This window comes from Populus nigra, chromosome 2, assembly GCF_951802175.1.
Source record: "Populus nigra chromosome 2, ddPopNigr1.1, whole genome shotgun sequence".
Classification (NCBI taxonomy): Eukaryota; Viridiplantae; Streptophyta; class Magnoliopsida; order Malpighiales; family Salicaceae; genus Populus; species Populus nigra.
Genome location: NC_084853.1, coordinates 40,359,318 through 40,370,807, shown reverse-complemented (window position 1 = coordinate 40,370,807; position 11,490 = coordinate 40,359,318). Strand labels below are relative to the sequence as shown.

At 33.4% G+C, this 11,490-nt stretch overlaps 1 protein-coding gene across 1 annotated transcript; it reads left to right on the top strand.

The window, feature by feature from the left end:
- Positions 1 to 7,262, top strand: LOC133681914 (poly [ADP-ribose] polymerase 2). The gene is made up of 18 exons (XM_062105109.1): positions 1 to 161; positions 244 to 532; positions 682 to 812; positions 966 to 1,047; positions 1,399 to 1,634; positions 1,996 to 2,122; positions 2,357 to 2,412; positions 3,051 to 3,124; positions 3,262 to 3,308; positions 3,434 to 3,483; positions 3,763 to 3,825; positions 4,310 to 4,390; positions 4,702 to 4,812; positions 5,160 to 5,235; positions 5,381 to 5,523; positions 6,309 to 6,382; positions 6,796 to 6,901; positions 7,059 to 7,262. The coding sequence occupies exons 1-18, from the start codon at positions 78 to 80 to the stop codon at positions 7,149 to 7,151; spliced, it is 1,923 nt and encodes a 640-aa protein (XP_061961093.1). The 5' UTR covers positions 1 to 77; the 3' UTR covers positions 7,152 to 7,262.
- The last annotated feature ends 4,228 nt before the right edge of the window (positions 7,263 to 11,490 follow it).

Below are 11,490 nucleotides of genomic sequence, written 5' to 3'. Positions count from 1 at the left end.
CGTCTCCATTTAAATTCACCTTCTGCTCTAAAGTTCAAAAGACACGGAATACCTCCCCCCTCTTTTCTACCCTTGAAATGGCAAATAAGCTCAAAGTAGACGAGCTTCGAGCCGAACTCGCTAAACGTGGACTCGATACCACCGGAACCAAGCCTTCCCTGGTTTTACCCCGTTCCCCTTCTCCTCAAGTTCATACATTTTGTCAAACACAAAGAAATAGTAGACTTGTTTTATTTTTTGCAGGTGCGGAGACTGGAATCGGCACTCGAGCAAGAAAACAAGCAGTCAGAAGTGGACTCGGTCGATGGTGGAGGTAGTAGTAACAACAAAAGAGAAAGGGAGTCTGAAGATGGAGGAGGAGATTCTAATAACGGGATTGAGAAAATCAAGGCTATTGAAAAGTTTCGGGACATGAATGTCAAGCAATTACGCGAACAGGCCAGTCTCCTTGGAGTTTCCACTGCCGGAACCAAGAGACAATTAATTGACAGGCTCTGCAACGCTGAACCAGACAATCACCATTCACTTCAAGGTTCTATTCGAAACTTCACTTTTATTTATTTATTTTGTACTCGGTTTTATTTGGAGTTATTAGACATTGTTTATGTTTGTGGGTTTAAATTTCTTATTAATTTCTGTTTCTGAAATTGGGAATTTAAAAAATAATGATTGTGGTGCCAGCAAAAGAAGAAGAGCAGGAACAGGGTGAAAAGGAAAAGGAGAAAATTGTAACTGCTACGAAAAAGGGCGCGGCGGTGCTAGATCAGTTTCTTTCTGATCAGATAAAGTCAGAGTATCATGTTTTGCAAATAGTGAGTCTTGTAGCAGTTTTTATTAGGATCACTTAATAGCAATTGTGAGGATTAGTATCATCGGTTGAAATGGTTTTCTTAGTGTCTTGCCGGCAACGAATTGAGCTTCTCTCTCTGTTTTTTTTTCTCCCATCTTTTTGGGCGATGATGCAGGGTGATGATGTCTATGATGCCATGCTGAATCAGACAAATGTTGGGGACAACAATAACAAGTTCTATGTGATTCAACTTCTTGGCAAGCTTTCACTTCCGCCCATGTGGTTATTTAAATTGCCATTCCTTCGTTTTCGAGGAACTTTATATTTGCTATAGCTGAAAATTCTCTCAAATTAGCTCTCGTGTTCAACTTAAGTGAATTAACTCCGAAGGATCTCCTTTTTCACTATGTTTTTTTTTTTTTGGCATATGTGATGGAAAAGAGCAGTGGAAAATTGTTGTTTAAATCTTAAGTTGCATGGCTTTAGTGCTCCACAAGCAGAAAGTGATACATGACAATAACCATTATTAATTTCAGATGCTTTGCGCTGGTTTTGCTAATATCCTGCTCCTTTTTCCCCTTTTCTTTTAAATGAAAATCTGTTTGCAGAATCTGATGGTGGTGGTAGATATATGGTCTATAACAGATGGGGTAGGGTTGGGGTGAATGGTCAAGTTAAGCTATTTGGTCCCTACACTTCACGAGATCCTGCTATTTCTGAGTTTGAACGGAAGTTCTACGCCAAGACAAAGAACGATTGGTCCAAGCGAAAGGAGTTCATATGTTACCCAAAGTGCTATGCTTTGTTGGAAATGGACTACAGTGAGCAGGAAAAAGAGCCAGTTGTGAGTTGCATCCATACTCTATATCCACCTCGTTTCAGCTAGTGCAAGTGTAATATATTTTGGTGATTACAGCATTGAAACAACCATCTTTCTCTTGAGGAAGAAGGGTGGCAATAGAGAAGAGTAAGAAAATGTGAAACAGGAAAACAAGACAAACCTTGTTAGCGGAAAGGCAATAATTCTGAATCTTGTTTGCTATAGTAACCAATCTTGGTTTCTTGAGTTCTTTGATGGAGAGGGATGTCAAATTTAACGAGGAATTTAAGTTGGTGACACATGGGTGCTCCAGGTTTCACCCTAATAATGAACTTTGCATGCCATGTAGTCCACTGCTCTTGAGATACAATTGTTCTGTTTTCAGGTTAAAGAAAAGCCTGACTCTGCTACAGCAATTCAACCTCGGGAGACACAACTTGAGTCACGTATTGCCAAATTTATCTCTCTTATATGTAATGTTAGTATGATGAAGCAGCAAATGATGGAAATAGGTTGGTTATTCGATCTTTCAATTAAATCCAAAAGTAAAGCAGATGCTTAATTTGTTTCTTTAAATTTTTAGACGTGTTTTGAGATGGAAATGTTTTCAAACATTGGTAGTACTTCATTGGTGGTTCTTTCACTCTGAATTGTTTACTCCAGTTCTAGATGCCTTTTTTGTTTTTTTAGTTTATCACAACATCTCCTGAAAGTCACTATCGTATGTTATTTGTCTTATCTTTCAGGATACAATGCAAATAAATTGCCACTTGGTAAATTAAGCAAGTCAACTATATTAAAGGTGAGTGTTTGATCCATAGATGGAAATAATCTTTACTATGTGCTTGATTTCATGACATTTTAACATAATCTGCTAGTTAGTGCTCGTGGTTCATGAATTATAAGATACAACTGCAATGATTAGCTATGTAGAAGACATGCTTTAAGTTACTATTACACAGTGATTCACAGTTCACGAGAACTATAAATACTTTTTGTTGATGAATCAACATAAAACTAATTTCAGACTGTCCTGCTTTAGATGTTAGAGCAGCATGGGATGCAATTTTTTCTTATGACGTGAAGCCTTTTTTCTGCCCTTTTCAGAGCTCTTGTGTCTACTAATATGAGCATCGAAGATAATGTAGATGCAGTTTCCAGCAATAACATTTCTTTTTTGGGAGTTAAAGAGTACTGGATAAGATGAATAACTATAACTCATAGTTAGTTGACTTCAATTTGGTTTTTTTTGGGTCCTGCTTAGCTATTGTATATCAGAATCTGTCTGATGAACCAAGGATGGAGTCAATGCAGATACTGGCTACTGTGTTTTTTAGTTTTTCAATTGTTTGATGCACAACATGGTATCTTTTCTTTGTTTTGTTTTTTTAAATGTTCCATGGAATATCTAACCAATTAATTTTCTTTGAATTTATTTAGGGTTATGATGTTTTGAAGAGGATTTCTGATGTAATTGGAACAGCAGATAGGTTAAAACTTGAACAACTAAGCGGGTAAGTACAAGCACATGGGTTGCATCATTCACTGTGTGTGTGTGTATTTATTTATTTATTTTTACGTTAAGATGCTGGACTCTGGCTTGGAAGAAGTTTGGGAAACTTTGATCTTTGATGGACGTAATTTATTGCAGAGAATTTTACACTGTCATTCCTCATGATTTTGGATTTAAAAAAATGCGTGAGTCTCTCTTTCTGGAATGTTCATTAAACCATAGACTAATAAGTATTATGGATGTGGTGACTGGTGTTCTTTATCTTGTTTTCTGAAAAGCTCTAAGTAGTATGATATTTTGATTATGGCAGGAGAGTTTATTATTGATACTCCTCAGAAGTTAAAATGCAAGCTGGAAATGGTAATTCCTTTTTTTCTTTTCTTTTTTTAACTCAAGCATCCGTTGTTGCTTTTAGGTTAGTTAGGTTTGTTAGTATGCCTGCAGTCGGCTGATAAGTCATTATACTTGCTGTCTTCCTTGGTATTACTCTTAAAGGATTTGTGGTGATATTGATACCATCTATCACGCTAATAGATATATTATCTTGACTAAAGCCTATCGGTGAGGTTCTGTATGGAAATTGATTTTATTTCTTTAAATTATAAAACACACTCCTCAGCTCCCTGTTCATAATTGCAGGTTGAAGCCCTAGGCGAGATTCAAGTTGCAACAAAGTTGTTGGAGGATGAACCTGGAATGCAGGTATCTTTTAGGTCTTCTTCATTAATGCTCTCAGTTCCTGGAAATGCTGTGTTTTGCAAAATTTTCTGAATTTCAATTTGAATGTAATAATAATCTTAGTAATATATGAAAATAGAAAGCGATCCAAACTTGTTCCCTTTTTCAGTTTATAACAACAGTCAATAGATGCAGATAGAAAATGATCCCACCTTGTTCTGGCCACTCAGTTACTGTGGTTTATTATGATTCCCAGGATTGATGTGCTGCTGGATTTTGTTTATGTGCCCATGTTTTTTCTGATACTTTTTTTTCAAAAAAAAATCAAAAAACAAATGCTAACTCCATTTATGAATTGCATCAAATCATTTTAATTAGTCATAGTTTTCTTTCTGATGCTGCACGTGGTATATTAATGAGGTGCCCACTTTCTTCTTCTCTCCTCCGTTTCATATTCACTACCATGCTCTCAAGTATTCTCATGCAAAGTTTCTACAATTTTTTGTAGGAAGATCCCCTGTATTCTCATTACAACCGGCTACGTTGTGAATTGACTCCAGTTGAAGTTGATTCTGAGGACTTTGCAATGGTATTCTCGTTAGCAGAATTTTAAAACTTAAGCAACTTAAGCTCTTATATTTTTTTATTTAGCTGTTTCTTCTTTTCTCTCTCTCTCTTTTTTTAATGGAAACTGAGTTTTTATTTTGGGGGAATGGTGGGTGGTGGAGGAGGAGATGAATGAGGTGCAGTGGTGACATTTGGAGTTGTTTTCAACCCCCATTTTGATTACTCTATCTAAAAATTCTGCCCTAAAATTGCAATAGAAGTATTAAATTGTGCCTTCTTTGTTTAATTCCTTAACATTTTGCTTGATAACTGACACTTCCTATCTGTGGCAAGATTGCCATGTATTTGCAGAATACGCATGCAAAAACACATTCACAGTATACTGTTGATATTGCTCAAATATTCAAGGTCTCAAGAGAGGATGAAAATGAAAGCTTCAGAAAGGTAACGATGCATTTTTTATCCAGACAAGTCATTCTCATCATCAAATAATCTGGTCTTTTTGGACAAGGAAAAACTACTCGTTACGAAAGTAATGTCTTTGGAGGGAGAATATACAAACATTTTTCTCTTCAGCAATTTTCTTGAAATAGCTATTTTGAAAATTTGAATTTGTGTTGATGTGGTTGTAAGCTTAAGATTTCATGATCTTTAAAGAGACACACTTGTGCATGAAGTGCAGTCATTCTGGATATCTAACAATTAGAAAATGCTCATAGTTGTGTTACTTTCACTCCTGAAAGCAACTTTTAAGCTGTTGTAAACTAATACCTTTAAACTCTTGTGAGCAGTTCTCTAACACAAAAAATAGAATGCTTTTATGGCATGGCTCGCGCCTCACAAACTGGACTGGCATTCTATCCCAAGGTCATCCTTTCAAGCTTTTGTTTTTCTGAATATCTGCATGTATATGCTGTGCAATTGCATCTACTGTAATTGTGTCCATGCGTGGGTGTTTATGAATTTCCTGTCAATAACTGCAAAGTGCAACTTCTGCCATGAAAACCGCCAGGCTTGCGTATTGCTCCCCCTGAAGCACCAGTAACTGGTTACATGTTTGGAAAGGGAGTTTACTTTGCTGACATGTTCTCCAAAAGTGCAAATTATTGCTATGCAAATCATGCTGCTCCAGCTGGTGTGCTGCTTCTGTGTGAGGTATGGTTATTCTAGAAAACCACCTTAGAAAGTATCATATTAAAAAAAAAATATTGCTAGATCAGATCAGACGTATACAGATGTTGCAAAACAGACTGTTCTTGCTCAACAAGATGTAGACGCTTTCTTAATTGTCGCCTCACCAATTGTTTTCATGGAAATATTGGTATTGTCTTTCTGGAACCTGAAGACTGGGTTCATTATTCGAAATTATGTTCCACATATTTCCATGACTATTGCGACCAAGTATTTCAACTATGTCAGTGCATAATATGTTTCTGATGGAGAACAAGAAGAGGGAAAGGAAACTGGATAGAAGATAATGAATGTAGGATCCACTAGGCTTCTTGAATCCATAGAGGTTGCTTATTGAATCCACAGGAAACTAGCATTCATGAAATTAAAAGCATAGAGAAACCTGAAACAACACGGTTTTCATTCATTAAAAAAGCTTCCAGATACATAGAATACGGGTGCTAATATCCACTCATCAGAACCCCCTAAAGTCCTAGAACATTTAAGGAAACGTATCCTAAAACTTTCTAGGAAATATAAACTCTACTAGAAATAAACCTCAATTAGTCCATTTCTTAATAATTGTAAACATGGCACTTGATGAGTTTCTGAATAATATAGTAAGCATGGTCTTAACACCTAAAACAATAGCACAATTGCAAGGCTAGTAAAATTTTTAAAGAAAACTTCTATGATCCCTATTCCGACTGCAATTATTTCTTTTGAATAATTGAATGCTCTCATAAAACTGTTGGACCATGTACTTTTAGGTTGCTCTTGGAGACATGGCTGAACTATTACATGCAAACTATGATGCTGATAAGTTGCCATCGGGGAAGCTGAGGTGTGTCTTTTTTTTGTGCTGTATTTGAAAGTTTTCTTCATGCTTATCTGGTTGCGCCATGTATGTATAATTATATTGAAGTGATGAAATGAAATCGCATGATGAATCTGTTGTGACATCTGCATGATCGATGAGACTCATATCTTGACCCTTGCATAGAATCTACATGCCTTAAACATTCAAATTTCTACCAGATACTAGTTCATGCTTTTTACACTTCAAGATGAAATGTTCTGCCAGCATAAATTTGAAGTCGCAGGTTGTATGTGAAGAGACATTGCCATTTATAATCAGTATCATTCTCGTCCTTTTTACAGTAGAGTTCTATCGCAATCTATTAGAACGTGGTTGGTAAGGGTTTTTTTTTTCTTCCCCGATGCAAAGTAAATGTATTCTCAATCTAATTATTGCAGCACGAAAGGAGTTGGTAGAACTGCTCCAGATCTTTCAGATGCCAGGGCACTGGAGGATGGTGTTGTTGTTCCCCTTGGGAAGCCCAAAGAGCAGCGAGGCTCAAAGGTAGTACAAACTATGATTGTGTGCATTCAAAGCACTCGCCGACTCAGACATATTAACTCACATGACCGTTAAACATCTATTATTGTAACTCCTGTTTTTTCCCGGCGCAAAATTTTCATAAATTATTGTTGATATGTAATTTGAATACTTTTTGCAGGGTGCTTTGCTGTACAATGAGTACATAGTCTACAACGTGGGTCAGATTAGGATGCGATATGTAGTTCAAGTGAATTTTAATTACAAGCATTAATAGCGTCAGTTTGATCTTGTGTTTTTGTTCCCAGATTGGTTCGGCTGTGTATCATCCTTCTCAGGTCTTCTAGTTGCAAATTGTCTTTAAATAGATGCCCTTAAAGAAAATCTCTCTCTCCCCCTTTGAAGTATTATTTTTAAGATATATTAAAATAATATTTTTTTATTTTTTAAAAATTATTTTTAAAATAAATATATTAAAACGATTCAAAAAATACTAAAAAAAATAAAAAAATTTAAAATTTTTATAAACACGAATTTATCTGCATTTTTTAACGCTCATTCAATGGTGTGAACTTTTAAGACTGCTATTTTGAGTGCTAAAAAAATTGAGACAAAACAAGGGGAAAACTATCTTTAAGTATTGTTGTTGCCTTAGCCTAATGCATGAGACATTCTAACTAGAACAGCAATTCGTACTTGTACCAATTTTGCAATTGTTATATTTGTTATTTGTAATTTTTATTAAATTATCCTTTTCGGATTGAATATTTCACCAAATGTATAAATAATAATAATATTTATTTTCTTGTTTTAACCAATTAAGTTTTTTTTTTTTTTGGTTAAACTAGGAATTTAATGTTGTTTTGCTATATTCCGTATGTATTGATAATCACAGCTATGTATATAAGTTAAGTTATGAAATTATCCATGTCTTTTTAGTTATTTTATATCAATAATACATTCAATAACAGTTTCACCCAAATCTTTTTTAATTATTTTTTATTTGACAATAATTTTAATAACAATTTTAACTAAATATATTTTCAATCCAATAAGCAGTAACTAAAAGTGTTTTTTTTAATATATCACAGCCATAAAAGCTAACCCAATTCAATTTTAGAAGAGTTACTGTGACCACACGGTTGACCTCAAATCAGCTAGAAACAAACGGGGCTTTGCCTATGCTGGAGGCAATTTTGACTATAAATTTCATCTCAGATGGTTTTTTTCCCACGCGTTTTGCGTATGCAAAGGGAGGAAAAGGCAGGGCTATAATCGTAGCTTACATTATCATATTTTAGAGAAGTGTCTTCCGTTTTTTTTTTATTATTATTATTAATATAAATGTTTAGATTAGTTTATGTATATTTTAATTAATTTTATAAATTCTAAAATTAACAATCATATAAATATTTAATAGCTTTAAAATTTATAAAATTTAAACCGATAATTTTTAAATTAAAACTATACCACCACTCGATGTTAGTGTGTTTCATTACTTGCTTTCAAACGCAGTTACGTGTTTGCGCGGTGCGAAAAAAGAAAAAAAAGGGTGTCAATGAAAGAGAAGTTGTATGGAGGGTGCTTTTGACACCCAGTCCTGATTTCAGTCAAGTAGCCATGTCTGCTGCCCTGCCAATTATATGTATAAAAGTCTCAGCAAATCTCTATGGCGTGTGAGGAGATACGTTGTTCATTAAATGGTGGGTTTCTTTTTTTTAGTCACTAGGACTTTTTATGTTTTGTTCCCTTAATATCCTTTTCTTCTTATTTTGTCTTTGATATTGTTTTGATTTACAATTGTTCGTGGTGATTTATTTTTTTCCATACGGGGATCTTGAAGTTTGGAGAAAATGTTTCATTACTCAGTTTATTCTTGTTTTTGCAAAACAAAATTTAATTTAATTGATTTAAAACAATTAAAGTTTCAGGATTAAATTTAAAATATAAAGAAATATTCTAGAATTTTGTTAAAATATAAAGGGGGGATTCTATTAAAATATAAAGAAATATTCAGTTTATTTTTTCAGCCAAAATCAATGACTGATTTGCACAGTCTGTGAAGAAGTTCAAATCCTTTTTATTATGGTCCTTCAACTTTTTTTTTTTAATTTAATCCCTTTACATTGGCTTTATTTGAGCTTTAACTTGTTATTTTGTTTTGGTTTCTATGATTCAGATATCTTGCAGTATCAAGGAAATTTCTTAGTACCTAGTTGATGGAAAATAAAACTCTAATTTAAACAATTAAGCATTAAAAGATCAAAAACTAAAACTAAGACAAGTATGGGGACTGCGGTAAACGGGCATGGAAAATAGGTTAGTGCGCGCAACGTATTTGCCTACAAGTGAGAGGCTTTTGTGGTCTTTAGACAGCATATGATGCATCTCATAATAGCTTTTACGATGGTGTTGGAAGCATTCCACCACACTCTTCTCGGTGGTGCAACACATGTTGGTGGTGGTGCAATGGTTGGGCTCTGGCAAGCTTTTTTTCTTTTCTTTTGTCTTCTCTCTCTCATTTCACTAGGAATCGTGTTGGCCTTTAAAATTTACAAGGAGTCTTGTTATTTTTTCATTGTATCAAATTTGGTTTTCGTTATATTGATTACTCCTCATTTTGTTTTGAATTTTTTTTTTCAATTTTGTTCCTTAGAATTTGGTTTCATTTGATTTTTATATTAAATTTGGTAATTATTCTTTTGATTGTTATTTGTTTTATTTTTTGTTATCCTTTTTCTCAATTGAATTTGTTTCTCAATTTCATTCATCTGCATTTTGTTTCATTTTATTCTTATATTGAATTTAGTCCTCATTCTTTTAATTGATGTTTTTTTCTTTAGATCCTTTTTTTAAAAAAAAATATAAATTTCGTATTTCAATACTGGGTTGGTTAAGAATTTGAATTTGTAATTTGTTTTAGTTTGGTGATTCTGATCTCATGATCTAAACTACAAGTACGAAATGTTAACCCTGATTAACATTGTTTTTTTTACACGATTTTTTTTATTTCATCATTTAACACTGAGTTTGTTTAAGATTGAGCTTCATGAATTTTTTTGCTTTTATTTATATGTTATCATGGTCTTATGAATTAGGTTGTGTGTCTAGCAAGTCTACCAAAGTTGGTTTTGATCTTTTTTCCATGTCATTTTTTAAACATTTAATTTTTTTCGACCCCACCTTTCAATATTTTTTTTAGAATTGGCTTCATAGTTTTTTTTCTCACCTTTTATCGTGTTATTCCATTCGTATGATCTGGCTCACAGGGTTTGACAATTTTATTCGGGTTTGTTGGTGTTTTATTTTTTTGGAGATTCTTTTTGTTTAGGTTATTTTTTTTCAATTTCACCCTTTTATATTTGGATTTTTCGAAATTAAAAGTTATTTTTTATTTATTTTCTATAAGGTTAGCCCGGCTTCACGACTCGGGTTACGAGTTTGTCATTCTAAATCAGGTTAACTCATAACATTTTTTATCTTTTTTTTTTATTCTTGTCCTTTAACATTAGGCTATCTTAGAATTAAGTTTTTTTTTCTTTTCAAAAAACGTTCTTTTTCTACATGTTATCATTGTCATTTTTTATAAAAAAATTTAGTCCATATATTATTATTTTTTTATCATACAATTAAATGAAATCATCTTATTAAAATCAATAGAGTCCATGCTCTATTTGTGATTTTTTTCGTTAAAACACGATAGCAACGTTGAACATTATTTTTTTACATTACAAAAAATTCCAAACCAGCTTGTGACGAAACTCGAGCCTCCTATCTAATTACAAATTTATTTTATGTGTTTGGTGCTACGATACAGAGTATTTTTTAATTAAAAATACTTTAAAATAATAATTTTTTATAAATATTTTTTATTTTTTATTTTAGTACATTAAAACCAATAAAAAATACATAAAAAATTAATTTAATATTTTTTAAAATTAAAAATAATTTAAAAAATACACTGGAAAACATCACAACGCCGAAGACTTAATTCACGCCTCGATGATCCCAGGAGAAGCTTTTTCTTGTTGCCTATTCGTTGGGTCGTCGTCACCAGCTTCGGCTGTGTTCCTTTTTCCCGAGGCAGAGTCAGACGGATGCATCAAGTGCAGTGGAATTTAGCTTGTTGGGAGTATGATAAGTTTCAAGAGCATCTGGAGATATATGAGTGTATGACCAAATAAAGCATTCACTACAACACAGCACAGCACAGCAGTCTGCAAGAGCAGGGCGCCTCACGCTAGCATTTATGTCTATAGATTTGATGATGACCTCATGCCAGAATCTATGTTCTTCCTCCACAAGACAGGAATGGTGATTTCAGAGTGACACCAAATCCTACCATTTAAAAAAATACCTTATATTCGTCTACAATTGTAATAATAAAAGCCGGGACTAAAAAAATTTAATCTTTTAGTAATTTTAAATTCGAGCTATATAGATGTTAATATAATAATCACTAAAAAATTATATAATTATTAATTTAAAATTTATAAAATTAGTCGAGGTGCTTCGAACACCTATATTAATTTAAAAAAAATACCTTCTCATAACGCTCACTGTATATATGGACCTTACATAGCTAGAGCTGGTGTTCAATGTGATGGACGGCA